This window comes from Podarcis gaigeae (assembly GCF_964106915.1).
Source record: "Podarcis gaigeae genome assembly, chromosome: 5".
Taxonomy (NCBI): domain Eukaryota; kingdom Metazoa; phylum Chordata; class Lepidosauria; order Squamata; family Lacertidae; genus Podarcis; species Podarcis gaigeae.
In genome coordinates, this window is record NC_139681.1 from 93,967,537 (window position 1) to 93,984,330 (window position 16,794).

General features: G+C 49.5%; 1 protein-coding gene across 36 annotated transcripts in view; it reads right to left on the reverse strand.

Moving 5' to 3' along the window:
* EIF4G1 (eukaryotic translation initiation factor 4 gamma 1) overlaps positions 1 to 16,794 on the reverse strand; it is a 79,002-nt gene that overhangs the window by 11,946 nt on the left and 50,262 nt on the right. For all 36 annotated transcript variants that reach the window (XM_083739089.1, XM_083739098.1, XM_083739102.1 and 33 more), the window contains 10 exons: positions 12,903 to 13,775; positions 11,918 to 12,003; positions 10,066 to 10,240; positions 8,498 to 8,631; positions 6,934 to 7,053; positions 6,455 to 6,628; positions 3,661 to 3,858; positions 2,594 to 2,740; positions 2,180 to 2,416; positions 1,087 to 1,191 (listed from right to left, as the gene is read on the reverse strand). In XM_083739089.1, coding sequence (XP_083595215.1) covers positions 1,087 to 1,191; positions 2,180 to 2,416; positions 2,594 to 2,740; positions 3,661 to 3,858; positions 6,455 to 6,628; positions 6,934 to 7,053; positions 8,498 to 8,631; positions 10,066 to 10,240; positions 11,918 to 12,003; positions 12,903 to 13,775 — 2,249 coding nt within the window. The remainder of the gene's footprint in view (positions 1 to 1,086; positions 1,192 to 2,179; positions 2,417 to 2,593; positions 2,741 to 3,660; positions 3,859 to 6,454; positions 6,629 to 6,933; positions 7,054 to 8,497; positions 8,632 to 10,065; positions 10,241 to 11,917; positions 12,004 to 12,902; positions 13,776 to 16,794) is intronic.

Genomic DNA, 16,794 nt, shown 5'->3' on the forward strand with positions numbered 1-16,794 from the left:
GGAGCTGGCTGGGACAACCAAGTCAGATGGGCAGTGGCATAATGATGATTGGTGGTGGTGATGCAGCTCAGTGTTGTCTACACAGACTTGCAGATGCTCTTCATGGTTTCAGGCAGGGATCTTTCCCAGTTCTACTTGGGGATGCCAGCAATTGACCTTGGGACCTGCTTCTGCTTTCAAAGCACATTGCTCTACCAACTAAGCGATAGCACCACCCCAAATATCTGGGGAAGGCTGCCCTGTTTCTCATGTGTTATGTCTCTTAAGCTCTACGCCTGACAAGGGCAGCTCTATTTCAAACCTCTGGAAAGAGAACTTGTCCAGTAATTGCAGTAAGAGAGAATGGAACGGAAGCGAGTCCTGAGCTATCCAGGCATTAAAGCATTGCTTGGCAGGAGGCCCATGCAAGGGGAATGCTCAGCAACCCAACATGCAATGGGGGCTTTTCGTGTGACCCCTTCCAAGCAGGCAGCCCTTCCCCTTGCAACAGTTGAGAGCCCCTGCAGCGCTTCCAATAGCCTGACCCCTCACCCCTACAGCTTCTGTAATTCACATACTGGAAGCAAAGCAGCCATTTGTGTGTGACACTTGGAACTGCAATCTTAAGGCCGCTGGGTGTGAATCAGGATTAGAGAATCTGTGACCCTCCAGGCAGTGTTGGACTCCAACTCCAACACCCCAGCCAGCATAGTCAATGGCCAGGTATAACGGGAGTCCAACAATGCCTGAACACAGGTGAGCAGCTCCTGGGCAGCACCTTCTCCCAGGGTGAAATTGAGCACATAGGACCCTTTGGTGTAGGAAAAGGGCCAGCGCTGGAAACCTCCCTGCACCAAACACAGCTGCTTGCGGTATTGTCAGCCCATTGCATAAGCCGCACAAGCCAAGGGCTACAGGCTGCAACAGTGTCGAAGGGGCTGGGGGAGAGAGAAGTGTGTGTTGGCTCGTGCTGCCATCATTCCCACTCAAGTTGCCCTGGGATGGAAAGGCACCTTACCCGGAGTCAGGCCGGCCTATCCCAGGAAGGGGGCAGGGCTCTCATCTAGCCCGGAGGGGGCCATAAGGGAACAACAGTCTGCACCTTACCCGTCTGAGGTCAATCACATCCTGCAGCATGAAGCGGATACGTGAAGACGTTTTCTTCTCCTTGATTATCTTCTCCATCTGGTTGAAGTACTGATCCATCCGAGGCTGGGTGGGGAAGAGGAGAAAAGGAGAGAAGTGACGATGAACGAACAGAGACAGCAATGTGCCTACGTGCTGCAGGAAGGATGGGAGCAAGCAAGGCAAGACGTTCTCCTTGAGGGCTTCCAACTCATGGTGAAAGGTGAGGTTCAAGTAAGGAAACAAGCAGCTTCTATACAAGTTCCCTGTAGAAGCCAGGGCAGGGGTAGCCGGTTCCTTGAATGTTTGTGGGCTGGGGAGAAGAGACAGATTTTCCTCAGCCCAGCTGCCTGGCCTCTGTCTGTCTGGGAAATATCTAGTCCTGGGCACAGTTCTCGCCACCCTGCAAAGTAGCTTGGCTGGGGGAGGCTGCTCCCTTGAAACTCTCCAATAGGCATCACAAGTAGCTACAGAAAAAAGGGAGCTGTATAGTTGGGCAATGACTGCACATTTCTTCCTGAGCAAGAGGCTTTAGCAGCAGAACTGGGAGATGGCTGTCAAGTGGCATGCAGCCATCTCCCAGCTCTGCTGCTAAAGCCTCTCTGCCAATTCCTGCCTTTCCCCTTCTCCCATGTCAGATTATGAGCACCAAATTTAAACCTTCCCGGGAAATGCAAGGAAAGCCTGCCAGGTTAAGCAGTTGTGCCATGCCAGGGACTGGGAACCTGCAACCCTCCAAATATGACCGGGGCTCCAACTCCCATCAGCCCCAGCTAAGTTGGCCAATGCTGGTGAATGATGGGAGATGTAGTTCAATGACAACAGGAGGATCCTCCAGACTAGAGCTATACTTGGCATTTCCAATCTGGCACCAAAGCATGGAGGGCAGAACCCTGTAGGCTCTAAGCAAGAGCTGTGAAGCCAGCATCTCAAGAGGGGAAGGCCAGGGGAGAAGCAGCAGCAGAGAAACCGCTCTGCTGGTGTCCAACATGAAGCGAAAGGGCAGTGCAATCTGGGATGTGTATTCTCGTGTGCTATGAAAAGCTGCATTTCTGAACAATGGGCAAGGCCATACCTTGGCCTTTTCAAAGTCCAGGTCCTTGCCAATGGTGGTGAGCAGCCGGCATAAGCACTCGAGTGATTCCTCGTCGTGGTTCTTGAGCAGCTTCACCACACAGTCATGCATGATGGCTTCGGTCAACATCTTCAGTTTAAAGAGCTCCCCGATGAACTTGATGTTGCCCAGGGAGCGCCGACGGGCCTTGTCCCGGGCGTCATCCAGCTCCTCCTTCAGACGAGCTCTCTCCTCGGGCTGCGGACGGAACAGGGGTAGAGGTCAGAAGGACCCGAGAGCTGAACTTGATTACCCCTATCTCTGTATTTGTGCATACGTATTTCACAGTTGTTACTTCCATAAATCACTGGAACCCAGGGGTGGAGAACCTTTTTCTCATGCACACACCCTGCCCACGTTTCAAGCTCAACTCACACCAGCTGTGTCATCCATCTCCTTTTGCTTCTTCTCAAAAATCTCGTCATCGTCCTTGTCTTTCTCAAACTCTTTCTGGCACCGGTTCAGGAGTACCTTGCGGAAGTTGACCATCACGGTCGGCTTGTCAGTAGTGGGGACTTTCAGCTAGAGCAGGGACAGACACGAGTCACAATGGGAAGCAGTTTCAGACAGTTTCCAACTGGCCCTCTACTGCCAGCAGAGTGGGCTGGAAGCCCCAGTTCTGATCTCCCCCACCTCAACCCACAAGCCTTTTCCACGAGCCACAGCTCATCTTTCAACGTGCACTGAGGAAACGCACAGGATCGAAACGAAAATACATGAACAAAATGCATAGTAAGCAAATAGAAATAAATGTATCAATGCATTGCAGCCATGTAATTGTGGATAAGGGAGTGAATTCCAGACTCTTTGCATCTTTACGGCAACGAGCCAAAGGGAGAGAACAGAAACTTGAAACTGAAATCTACACCCAGGCACCTCTTTTTACAAAAACTGCTCAAATGGTAAGCTATGCAACCATTATTTGCAAGCGGCCCCTTGGGCCAATTTCTGACCCTATCTTGTACATATATAAAATCAAGGTGTGCTACTTTGGCTACAATTTCTTTCCATGGGAAATGAAATAGTTCAAACATAGTAAGAAACAGAGCTATCCCAGCTTTCTAATGCTACAGCTCTGTTTCATATTCGCATGCAGCCTGTAAATTCTTGTGTTTGCAGCAGTTAGGGATGAGCTCACGTGCTCTAAACCAGCAAACTCCTGTGGGGCCCATCCGATTCGTAACCGGAGATCTGACTGCCCTCCCCCCAACCAAAGGCAACCATTCTTGGAGACTGGATGCAAGATCTGCCTGACAGTGTCCTCTAGCCTGGTGCTTTTGGGACACACTGCCAGCCTCTCTCCAAAGGTCCTTTAAGGGTGGTGAGGATACAGGCTTGATAGCCAAGCCGTGGCCCTGAGTGAACAGCATTTCCATGCCTCTTCCCATCCCGAGCAGGAATCAGAGGCCCTCAGCAGCCCAGAGAGAGGTGGAAGCACTCACCCCCATAAGGCAACGGCACATGTTGGCATAGGCAACAGAGAAGTTTGGCTCAGAGATGGCCTTCTCGAAGATGAGGTCGATGACGCCCTTGAGGCGTTCCTCGGTGTCGATGGACAGCTCGGTGACTTGCTTCATCAGCTGCTGGAACATCTGCGGCGTCAGCTTGTTCAGAATGCTGCGCACACGCCGGAACAGCTCCTGTGGGGAGGAAACACCCAGGCGCCGTCAGCAAGGTAAGCTTGGCATAAACACACACAGAGACACCTGTCCTGCTCCACCCGTTCCTTCCTTCTGCAGGTGTGGACGTGGGAGCTCAGAAACCTGCCAGCCCAGCAAGCTGGTAGGGAGGGCAAGCAGCTCCTGGCTGCTCTGCTCTGCTCTGCCCAGGGCTGAGTTTGCTGGAATGAACTGGGCAAGCGAAGGAGAGCACACACGAGCCCATCCCAAGCCAAGAGGAAAGCAAATCCACAGGGGCTGGAAGGTGGCAACCATCTTTCCTTTCCCCACGAGTCTCCCCACAAGTGCTGAGGGCATGAAAACGCATTCACCCCTTCTGAATCTTGGCCACCATATCATTTTCCTTTATCTTCTATGTTTTAATCTTGGGAGCAGCCACGTGGGTTTTCCAATAATTCTGAATTGGGGTTTTCTTTTAACATTTTCCCCCAATGCTCTAGAGAAGGGTTTCCCAAGCTTGGGATCTCCAGCTGTTTTTGGACTACAATTCCCATCATCCCTGACCACTGGTGGTGCTAGCTAGGGATGATGGGCGTTGTAGTCCAAAAAAATAGCCCAAGGCCCAAGTTTCAGAAACCCTGCTCTAGAGCAGTGGGTCCATAAAAATTTTGGGCCACCACCCCGGGTGCCATAAACACATCCCCAGTGCCCCCTACCCTATAAAAGGCATTATTCAGAATAGTGATCTACACAACCCACTAAGGAAGATACTGACACATAACATTCAAAACAGTAACAATTACTTGCACATGTATTCAAAATCCAATTGGAACTATTTGCAACAAGACTGATTAACTTGTTCCTGTTGATACCAGCTTTTCGGAGTCCGAGTGTCGTTTAAGCCTCCAGCATCCCCGATTTCTATTACTGCTAGTAAAGGTAAAGGTAAAGGTACCCCTGCCCGTACGGGCCAGTCTTGACAGACTCTGGGGTTGTGCGCCCATCTCACTCAAGAGGCCAGGGGCCAGCGCTGTCCAGAGACACTTCCGGGTCACGTGGCCAGCGTGACATCGCTGCTCTGGCGAGCCAGAGCCGCACACGGAAACGCCGTTTACCTTCCCGCTGGTAAGCGGTCCCTATTTATCTACTTGCACCCGGAGGTGCTTTCGAACTGCTAGGTTGGCAGGCGCTGGGACCGAGCAGCGGGAGCGCGCCCCGCCGCAGGAGATTCGAACCGCCGACCTTTCGATCGGCAAGTCCTAGGCACTGAGGCTTTAACCCACAGCACCACCTGCTACCCCCTATTACTGCTACCCCCTGTGTAATCCCACTGCTCCCTAGGGGCGTTCACAACCACTTCTCTATAGAGTGTGGCAATTTAGCATGTTTGTTTTACTTGTATTTAGTAAGCAAAGCTAAACCCTTTCAAACTGCCACACTTGCCTAAAGACTGTATTTGAAATTGCCATCTATTCATTGTTCCTTAATGAACTTAAGAAATGGACTATGTTCCACAGAAAAATAAAATGCATTGGAAATTCCTCCCAATTTCTTTTCAGTGTCTTTTTTTTGGGGGGGGAGCTTTTGAAATCTCTGCCACCTCAAAGGAAGAGTTCAGACCCCAAAGGAAGTAAAGGAGGCTGGAACTCCAGCAGGAATGAACCCTGTCCCAGAGGTTCAGGGAAAGGAGCCTGGAAGAAAACCACGGAGGGCATGGCTTTCTTCCCTCCAGGGAGCAAAGCAAGCACTCGCATTTTCCTCTGAGGCAAGCACAGAGACTGGAGCAAGAATGTCTTCCAAAATACCAGTATCCAGATTAAGTTGTTGGTGAGCTAAAATGCAAGTTACTGAATGACATCCACCACCACCCAGCTGTTTTTCACCACTTTCTTTTTTTGGGGGGGTACCCTTCAGAAATAAAATGCAAAACGTAAAGCACTTGGAAAGAAAGCAAGAGGTTATTTCCCCACCTCTTTTTTGTACCCTGGTGGTCTATTTCAGATGTAAAATTCACAGTCTCAACCACATAAATTACAGAGACACGCGCCCTTTCTATGGCCTGCTCTTACCCTCATTTAGTGGTACAGTGGAACCTTGGTTTTTGAGTGTCTCGGAAACCGAACATTTCGGAACCCGAAAGGCGAAAACCCGGAAGAAATTGCTTCAATTTTTGAATGCACCTCAGACGTCAAACAGGTTCCGCAGCGTGTTTTTCCATTTTCTCAATGGGAATTGCCGATAACCCTTTGAGCCTCAGCTGCCGAATGTTTCAGAAGTCGAACAGTCTTCCCGAACGGATTATATTCGACAACCAAAGTTCCACTGTACATCAGCATTGGGACCAATTATAGTTAGAGCTAACTACAATTGTTTAAAGCTGAGGTTTAAAATGTTGGTTAAAAATTGGTGCATGCAAATCAGGGCTTCATGTAATTGACTTCAGCTCTAATCACTTGGTGGGTGGCCACACTAAGCTAGGGTTTGAGCAAACTACGGAAGGAAAAAGGGGAACTTTACATATGAGAAGTGAGAGAGCATGTGAATCTATAAGCAGCTAGTAGGAGACTCACCAACCAGGAAAGTGTGAGGGTACAGATGAGGTCATGCAAGTCCTTACCTGAGTTTTTAAATTTTCAGGATCCTCTGGCTCACTTGCCCGCTTGCTGCTGGGCTTCCAGGCCTTCTCAGCCTTGTTGAGCTTGACATCTTCGTTCAGGGACGCTACAGCGATAATCTTCCGAGGCTCCTTCCTCAGGCTTTGCTGAGAACGGCGCTGCCCTGGCCCTGCAGGCTGTGGAAGCAAAGGGGGAGAAGTGATGCCAGCACTTTTCAGATGCCACTCAACCTGCCCCCCAGCACAAAGAAGCACTGGCGTAGAGGTGGCGCTGCCAGCATGATGCTAGCCTGCCTCCCAGTATGCTTGGCTCCAACAGATGGGGGAGCAAGCAGGTGTGCCTGCCTGCCTGCTCAGATACTCAGTTCCATCACAGAGCATCAGTGGCCCAGACACGATGGCACTAACTTGGAGTTCATCATGCAGACAAAGCTGGCAGGGGATACAAGCCAGAAGACAAGACACGGTGTGATGGTACATACCGGTCCACGGTTAGGTGGCGTTGGGCGCCCCAGGTTGGCAAAGGAGGGTGTGAAATCTGGTCCACAATTCATGGTGCTCAGGCGCACGGGGTCCAGAGGTCGCAAGGGCATCTTATTTGCCTGTTAAGTCAAGGGGCAGGGAGAAAAACACACAAAAGATAAGACAGGTTCTGAAAGTCTGAAGGTTGTGCAGCTAAAATCTTCAAAGTTTTGCCTCCGAACATGCCTAAAACTCTACTTTTCAGAAACCACCATAGGTCTTGGCCTAACACGAGCTGATGCCAATGAGAGTCATTCATTCATTTATTTATTGAATTTATATACCACCCTATACCCAGAGGTATATAGTATAAAAATCACAATAAAAATCACAACATCAAAAATAAAAACAATCCAATAACCCACCCCCAAATAGAGCCACCTTTTAAAGGGTGTAAGATGTTGATCAGTTAAGCAAAGGCCTGATTAAAAAGGAACATTTTTGCCTGCCGCCTAAAGGTGTATAGGTTGGCAGGAGCTGGGACAGAGCAACAGGAGCTCACCCAGTTGTACAGATTTGAACCGCCAACCTTCTGATTGGCAAGCCCAAGAGGCTCAGTGGTTTAGACCACAGCGCCACCCACATCAACTTCAACATCAACTTCGTTAGACTGGTCATGTTGTGCGGATGCCCGATTATCATCTTCCAAAGCAACTATTCTATTCTGAACTTAAAAATGGAAAGCGTAATGCTGGTGGTCAACAAAAGAGGTTTAAAGAGTGTCTCATGGCAAATTTTAAAAAATGTAATATAAACACCAACAATTGGGGAACACTTGCCTGAAAGTGTTCCAATTGGAGAACAGCCTTTACCAAAGGTGACATGGGTTTTAAAGACACTCGAATTCAGGATGAAAGGGAGAAACATGCTAAGAGGAAGGCATGCTTAGCTAATCCATACCGTGATCAACTCCCACCAGGAAACCTATGTCCGCACTGTGAAAGGACATGTGGATCCAGAATTGGCCTCCACAGTCACTTAGGGACTCATTGTTAAAACCGTGTTTATGGAAGACAATCTTACTCGGCTACGATTGATCGCCAAAGAAGAAGAAAGAAAAGTGTAGAATGAAGGCACCAGGCAAACTTCCCTGGGGAGAGCATGCCACAGATAGGAGCCACTGCAGAGAAGGTCCATTCTCACGTTGCCACCCTCCGAACCTCTCGAGGAGGGGGCACACGAAGAAGGGCCTCAGAAGATGATCTCAGGATCCAGGTAGGTTCATATGGAAAGAGGCAGTTCTTGAGGTATTGTGGTCCTGAGCCGTTTAAGGCTTTGTAGGTCTAAACCAGCACTTTGAATTGGGCCCAGACTCTAATCAGTAGCCAGTTCAATCAGACCAGATAGCCAGTTCCCCTTCTTTGCCCTTTGGGATGTGCACCGACATCCCCCACCACCCAGTCAATGCCCAACCTTGTGCAGTTGTCCAGAGAGGGTAGACTCTCTGGACACACCATGCCAAGTAAAACAAAAGGAAACGTCTGCGGGACATCTGGTGATCCCAGCTGGAAAGGGAGGACTGACCTTTTCCAAGACCACATCGCTGATATGGGGCAAACCCTCGGGCTTCTGCATGCTGGCAAAGATGAACTGGAAACCCAACAGGAATTCCCGGTCGTATCTCTTCTTCTCTTCTGGGTTCAATGGCTTCCACTGCTCTGTTAAGGAAAGGAAGGTGGAAAGCACCAGATTGAAATCACACTCACAACAGGGGGGTCAAGAATTCCCAGCAACAGTAGGGCAAGAAGCACCTGCATTTTCAAAGGGTGATGGTGCATCCACAAGAATCGAGTGGGGCTTATAAATCTTGGCCAACCAAAAATGTGTTGTTGCCAAGATCACCCCTTCCACAAGGACTTGGGTCTTGCTCCTACGTCACAATGAAATTTACAGTGAGGCCAGAGACAATTCCTTGCTCCACTTCCCCTGCTGTAAGCTTGGAGCTCGGAAGGAACAGTTCTCAGCCCTCCTCTTCAACGGGGGGGGGGGGGGGGGGCACATGCCAGAACTGAGCTGAACTATGGAGGGCTTCAGGAGCCCAGACACTTGCTATGGCATGAACAATTGTGCCTCCCACCATGGTGCCTGGGAAATGCACCTACTCAAATTTTCTTGCATCTTTCACTGTCTCCTTACCCAGAGTTCCCAATCTTCTAACACACACCCCCCTCAGTTATCTAAATGCTGACTGCCAGTTCTCTAACTTGGGACTGCCTTGCATCTCCTTTGTTGCAGTGACCCAGTTGCTCTTTTAACATATGAGACGTTACTGTTGTTAATGGAGCAATGACATTTTCCTCCCATTCAGTAACTTTGCAGAACTGCTGTTGTTTTAAGATGAAGCTCTTAAAGGTACTGCAATATTTGCATGCAAAAGGTGGAGGGGGGCGCTCTCTGTGCCCATGCTTGCTTCTGGTTCCAAGAGTCAGCACATGCCTTCCAAGGTCTTCTGGCTCACATCTCACCCTACATAATTAGCAAAGAGCTAGTTCAAAGGCACTGCACTTCAGTTTCCAAGCAGATCCAGCTCTTCCTTGCCAGAGAAAACAAGCAAGTCAGTGTAAGAGCTGCAGCTATTTCTGTGTGCTGGTGATCTGCATCTCCGTTCGTCCCATTCTAGTACAAAGCAAAAGGAACAAACCACCCAGTTATTTGCATGATCTCTTCAGCAAGGAAAAGCTGGGGGCTGCTCTGCAGGGGAGCAGCTTGCTGTGAGTTAGCAGGGGGCTGCGTAGCCACGTATGCCTGTGCCTGCTGCTGCAACTATTACAGTCAGAGAGAGGCTTCTGTAAACACAGTGACTTAGCACGAATGGGGAATGAGTGATCCGGCCCTTGCTGAGAGCAACTATTGCTTAATCCTGAAATGACTGGACACCCGGTGGAGGGGAATTCCTGCAAAGCCTTTCCCCAACAGCCCAAGACAAGCCAGCAGTTCACGGGGTCACAAGCCTGCTCAGATGCTCAGCTCCATCACAGTGTGTCAGTGGCCCAGACACGATGGCTCAAAAACGAGATCATCACAGAAGGCTCCAATAGGTAGCAGCCAGGGGTGGGGGGAGAAAAGAGAAAGCCATTTGGCACGAGCCTCACCTGCTGTGTAGCTGTACTTCTGGTCAGCCTGCTTGACCTTCTCAGGGTCTAGCTTATCCTCTTTCTCTTCCCACGTCTCCTCGGGCTCCTCCTGGGAGCGAACGGGGGCAGGCTCCTCGGGCTCTGGGGCTGGCACGGGAGGCTTGTTCTCTATCTCTGAGCCACCCTCACTGGGCTAAGAGGGCAAGCAGAGAAGATCTCAAGAAAAATGCAAAAGCTGCAGCTCTGAGCAGAAAACATTTACAAAGGATACCACCTGGGAGGTCCTTTGGGGAAGGGGAGAACCAGAAAAAAAATGCTTTGGGGAGGGCACAGTTAACTACCACTAGTCTAGTCTGTAAAAGGTAGCTGAAGTGTTATACTACATTTTCATGCTGGACTGGTTAGTCGACAATCAATTATTGTTCTGTTCTATTTCAATCTGAGCAAACTCTTTTGAGCCCCAGTGAAGGAATCATTTTACTGCCAATAGCTTATTTGTGGTGCCATAATAGTTTATCAAAGTGGGACGCAGGTGGCGCTGTGGGTTAAAGCCTCAGCGCCTAGGACTTGCCGATCGAAAGGTCGGCGGTTCGAATCCCTGTGGCGGGGTGCGCTCCCGCTGCTCGGTCCCAGCGCCTGCCAACCTAGCAGTTCGAAAGCACCTCCGGGTGCAAGTAGATAAATAGGGACCGCTTACCAGCGGGAAGGTAAACGGCGTTTCCGTGTGCGGCTCTGGCTCGCCAGAGCAGCGATGTCACGCTGGCCACGTGACCCGGAAGTGTCTCCGGACAGCGCTGGCCCCTGGCCTCTTGAGTGAGATGGGCGCACAACCCCAGAGTCTGTCAAGACTGGCCCGTACGGGCAGGGGTACCTTTACCTTTACCTTTAATAGTTTATCACAGCTAAGGAGGTAGTTGTTGTGACAAAATTACAATTACGGTGATTAAGCAAGAAAAGGAGAACAAAGAGAGATTTAAGTAACAACCCAAAAGGGATATTTAAATAACAATGGGGGAAGTGGAAACACATTTCCAGTCTTGTATAGATTTCTTCAAATGACTATATTAGGTTGCAGCAAACATGCATGTTGAAGTGATCAACGAATATGAGCACAGCCTATTCCATGTGGAATGTTGATGGATTTCCTTTGGGAGAAACCATTTTTAGTTGTTTTTAAATTATGTCATTTTGTATTGACTTTTTTGGGATTTGCACAATGGGTTTAATACTGCTGTGCTTTCTTTTCTCTTCTTTTTGGGGGGATGGGGTAGGGGGGAATAAATCAGTTCAACTTAAACCTCTTCTCCCTGATCACTCTGCTCTGCACCCGCTGCCAGGATTTGGAGATTCCACTGGGTACTGACCAGCAGGGTCTCAAGCCCTCCTTAGCAGCCTTTTGAACAAGCGGTTTTCAAGGTGCTGAAATCTTAAGGCTATGCCAATCTGCGCAATTCATGGTCATGTTGCAGAATCCACCCTTCACTCCTTATTACTTGGTGCAGTGGGTCAGAGTGCTAAGCAGGTTTGAGCCCACCTGTGGGCAAGATTCCTGCATTGCAGGGGACTGGACTAACAATCCTCAGGGGTCCCTTCCAACACTACAATTCTATGATTCCACAACGCCACCTGCCCCAAGCCATAGTTCACAATCCACATATTTAAGTAATATCTGTGCAAGACTGATGCTGCTGCTTGCGGAGTTAACAGTTCCCCAGGATTCCATGGGACTGCAGGGGGAAGAATCGTCAAACTATTTTAAACCTGTGGCATATAGTCAGTGATGGGAAGAAGTGGTACCCAGCTAGTGGAGTCTGGGTAATGGATCAGGCTATGTTTCTCAGCTCCTGACTAGACCGTGGGGGCCACCCACCTTGAATGCATCCAGCAGGTCTCCAACAGCTTCCTTCTTGTTTAGGTCCTTCATCTTCCGCTTCTTCTTTGGCACCGATACGGCCACTAGAGAGTTGCAAAGAGGGTTGGGGAGGATGAGCCACACTAGACAGGGACTCATAGGAGAGCAGCCCCTGCCACAGAGTGACAGTCACCACTGCTCCAAGGTGGTGGCGGGAGGAGGTTAACACAGAACAAGTTCCAATTAATCTTACGAAGCAAATTAAGTGATTTGCTGAGGGATGTTAATGCTTGTGACAAAACACGTTTGCTGTTACCTGCCAGGTAAATGTCCTGGCTTCTTTGCCACATGCAGACATACTATGCTGTTGGTAGGAAAGAATCCTAGAAAAATATGGCTGGGACAAACCAAGGCATCATCAAAGGCAGAAGACTCCAAAGAAGCTGAGGAGAAAATGCTCCAGGAGACTCCAGGTCCTATAAATGCACTGAAACTACAACCCAACAGCCTTTGCTGTTTTCCCACCAATGCAATGAACCTAACCAGAGAATGGCATTCTGGAACTGATTGCTGGTGCCCTTTGAAGGCTCCTGAAAGGAACGTGGGTCTTTTCCCAAAGGACACACGGTTCAACAGGGAACACAGAGCAAGCTCACACCTAGTTATCGGGAGCCTAGGGTTTTCTCTTCCCATTTCACTATCATCTAAATGGAGACAAAAATCCATAATCCACCAACCGGGCATATATTTTTTTACTACCTAGGGCCACAGACTGACTGACTCTAAATAAATTTCTGGAGAGAAAGAGCTACAGATAGCTGGCTACTAAACACGGCCCTCTCTCTCTGGGAAAAACCAAAGCTGATTCCTAAAGGAAGAAAGCTGCACTGAAGAGCTACAAACAAGCAGTCAAGGCTTGCTGCACACCACTGACCTCCCCATCTCACAGATGGAGATTTGCTTGCATTTTCCCACTGGGCTCCCTCTGAAATGCCGCACTCACCTTGTGTGGCCACCTCTGCGGCCTCCAAGGGCACAGCTGCTGGCTGGGCGCTCTGCTCTGCGGTCTCCGCCGGCTCCTCACATTCCTCCTCTTCTTCTTCCTCCTCCTCCTCCTCTGGCTCCTCCTCCTCCTCTTCGGCAGGAGGTGTGGCCAGTGGGGCCAGGGGCTCCTCGGCTTTCACCTCCTCGGGCTCGGAGATGGGGCTCATGTCCGACTCGGGCTGATCCTCGGATTCTTCGGCTGCCGGCTTCCCTGGAGAATCCAGACAATGGGACATCGCTGCCAGCTCCTCCGGCTGAGCGATGGGGGACTCCACGGCGGAATCTAGCTGGCATATGGCAGCCTCGGGCACGGGCTCCGGCGTCTCCTCCTCCAGCACCCCGTTAGACTCCACCACCCCCTCAGATACCTCCTCCAGGGAAGGTGGTGGGGTCGGGGGAGCCCCTGGCGGAGCCGCAGGAAGTGGTTCCTCTGGCTGAGGGGTCTCCTGCTGGACAGTCACTGTCTCCGCCGGCACCATCTCTTCGGCCACCGGCATTTCTGCAGGAACCGGCTGGGGGGGAGGCTCCAAAATCGGGCTAGCAGCAGCCTCCTCCTGTGACTCTGTGTCCAAGACGGGGGCTTCCTGGGGGAGCACGGGCCCCCCTGGCACTGTAGTGGTGGCGCTAACGGGTTCAAATATATCGGCGGGGACCTCAGGCGGCTCCTCTGTAGTGTCCACTGCAATGGGGCTCCCTGGGCGCACCAGTGGCACGACTGGCAGCACGGACTCGGCCTCTGCTATGAGCGGCGGAGGGGGAGACGGGGAAGCCGATTTGCTCGCCTCCGAGGAAACAGGTTTAGTTACTACTGGGCCAGCCTTGGGACGATCGTCTGCATGCAGAAACAAGAGGAAGAGAAGGCAGCATTTAGCGCTTAGGTGAATGGGGAAAGGAATGTTTCTAACATCTGGTTGTAGAAGATGGGAGGGCAACAGAAACCACAAGACGGGCCTGTAAATAACCACGTGGCTGGTCACACATAAGGAGAAAAACTTCCCAGGGGGAACTTTTATCTGCTCACAGCAACTTTTCTGGACCTGTAAAGTTGCTCTTTAAACAAAGAGGCAAATAACCAATTCTGAAGAAAGGAGGATTTCTTTTCTGAAGCGTTCCACACACCATGGGACTGTGGCTGAACCAGGGCCTTGGCTCCAGCAAATCCCTATATACGACTCTATTCAGGCCAGGGGTCTCCAACTTGGCACCCATGAAGACCTTCACTGGTCCACCCAGGCAGGGCCCCCCGATGCTAAGCCTTCATTTTTCAAAAAAGTACTTCTCTAGCCCTCCTAGAAAGTAAGAAAGCCATGAAGTCAACTCTGTAAGTACCTTTCTAGGTGATCTGTGTGAAATGAGCCAACCTGGCTGTTTCCACCTGTCAATGTTTTTAGCCAATGAGTAAAACCACAGCTGTTATCATTAAGTGAGTTATATGGACACCAGGTGACAAGAATCCCATATGCCCTAAAGAGTGGTTGTTTTCCCCTCCGCTTTAGTGCACTTTTCCTGATTTTCATTTATTTTCTAGTCCTAAAACCCCCTGTAGTTTCCCCTTACTTTCCCCCCTGAGCAACCAGGATGCATCTTTCCTGTGGTGGGTTCATCTGAGATCTTATGCTCTGCAAACACAACTACAAATACTGTACAGTGGTACCTCGGTTTACAGATGTTTCAGGTTACAGACTCCACTAACCCAGAAATAGTACCTTGGGTTAAGAACTTTGCTTCAGGATGAGAACAGAAATCATGCGGTGGCAACATGGCAGCAACGGGAGGCCCCATTAGCTAAAGTGTTACCTCAGGTTAAGAACAGTTTCAGGTTAAGAACAGACCTCCAGAACAAATTAAGTTCTTAACCCAAGGTACCACTGTAGTCCAACAACAGCTGGGGACTCAAGTTTGAGAATCACTGCTCTATATACTGCATTTGTTATGCAACCTGCCCTGGGACGTTTTACATGTAATAAATGTGCATAATTAATAAAGGTCTTGTATGTGAAGCTGTAAAAAAGTCCGGCTTAGTCACAATTTACAACTGGAAGGAAGCACACTGAAAATGGCAAGATAATTGGATTGCACAACAGCTGCATATTTAGGAAGGTATTTTGGGGCAGAGGGTGGAGTTCTACTGATGACTTGGTTTGAAATATGGAAATCAAGAAAGAAACAAAAGCAAAAGCAACCTCTGGCCTCCTAAAACAGCAAGATGTACCTGGTCCTAAGAATCAAATCTCATACTCAAACCCATCCACTCTTCTGTTGAAAGATTCTGCCTCCCAGTACCCAGAACAGAGGATATTTAGCATCTGAGGCCATTGCCGGGCAAAACTGTGAGCTATTTTTTGAGACCTTGATGGAAGATGCTAAGTGAGGGATGGGAACTCTCCAACCCTATAGATGTTTTCAGACTACAACGTTCCTCAGCCCGTCAGCATGGCCAGGGATGGCGGTGGCTGGGAGTCTAGCAACAGATGAAAGGCCACAACTTCACCAGTGCTGATATACGATAACCCTCTATCACAGGTTTAGCCAATGTGTAACTGCTGGACTGAGAATCCCATCATTCCTGAACACTGACCATGCCTGGCTGGGCGGGATGGGAGTTGTAGTCCAACAACAGTACACACCTGGAGTACTGTGTCCAATTCTGGGCACCACAGTTCAAGAAGGACACTGACAAACTGGAACGTGTCCAGAGGAGGGCAACCAAAATGGTCAAAGGCCTGGAAACGATGCCTTATGAGGAACGGCTAAGGGAGCTGGGCATGTTTAGCCTGGAGAAGAGGAGGTTAAGGGGTGATATGATAGCCATGTTCAAATATATAAAAGGATGTCACATAGAGGAGGGAGAAAGGTTGTTTTCTGCTGCTCCAGAGAAGCGGACACGGAGCAATGGATCCAAACTACAAGAAAGAAGATTCCACCTAAACATTAGGAAGAACTTCCTGACAGTAAGAGCTGTTCGACAGTGGAATTTGCTGTCAAGGAGTGTGGTGGAGTCTCCTTCTTTGGAGGTCTTTAAGCAGAGGCTTGACAACCATATGTCAGGAGTGCTCTGATGGTGTTTCCTGCTTGGCAGGGAGTTGGACTCGATGGCCCTTGTGGTCTCTTCCAACTCTATGATTCTATGACATCTGTTGGCCACCACATTGGTTGCTTCAGCCCCAACACACAAAGAACTGTATCATGAAATTCCAGCGTCAAAGATCAATCAACCCACAATGATTAATTGCTTGACCTACTGATTAAGGACAGTTAAAGCTTTCAGTTCTGCTAAAAGGTGGACAGTGAGCTTAAGTCCCTGAATATTATTGTTATTGTTGCTGTTGTTATTAATCTTAATTTGTAGCTCTAATATGGGTATCTTCATCCGAAGGAACAGCCTGTACAATTCCAAACCAGAAGGGTTTTCTGCTAAGTAAGGCAAAATTCTGAATGAACTAATTCAGTGACAGGCTCGAAAGTGTAAAGGACTCTTAGGAACAGAGTACAGTTGTAACTCAGAAGTCTAACAGAATCCGTTCCGGAAGTCCATTCGACTTCCGAAACAGTCGACTTCCAAAGTGCGGCTTCTGATTGGCTGCAGGAAGTTCCTACAGCCAATCGGAAGCCCCATCAGACATTCAGCCTCCAAAAGAACGTTCAGGAGCCGGAAAGTTTGACTCCCAAGGTGTCCGGGAGCCGAGGTATGGCTGTACAGTACTGGCTTCAATATTGAACTTGCTCAGTGACTGATTTACTCATTTTTGCAATAAACTCATTACCTATGGAGATATCTACATCTGCTGCGAATCCACTTTTGACTTCTGTAATTGCTGAAAGGGGTGTGCAAAGGACAGGGAAGAAGTGAC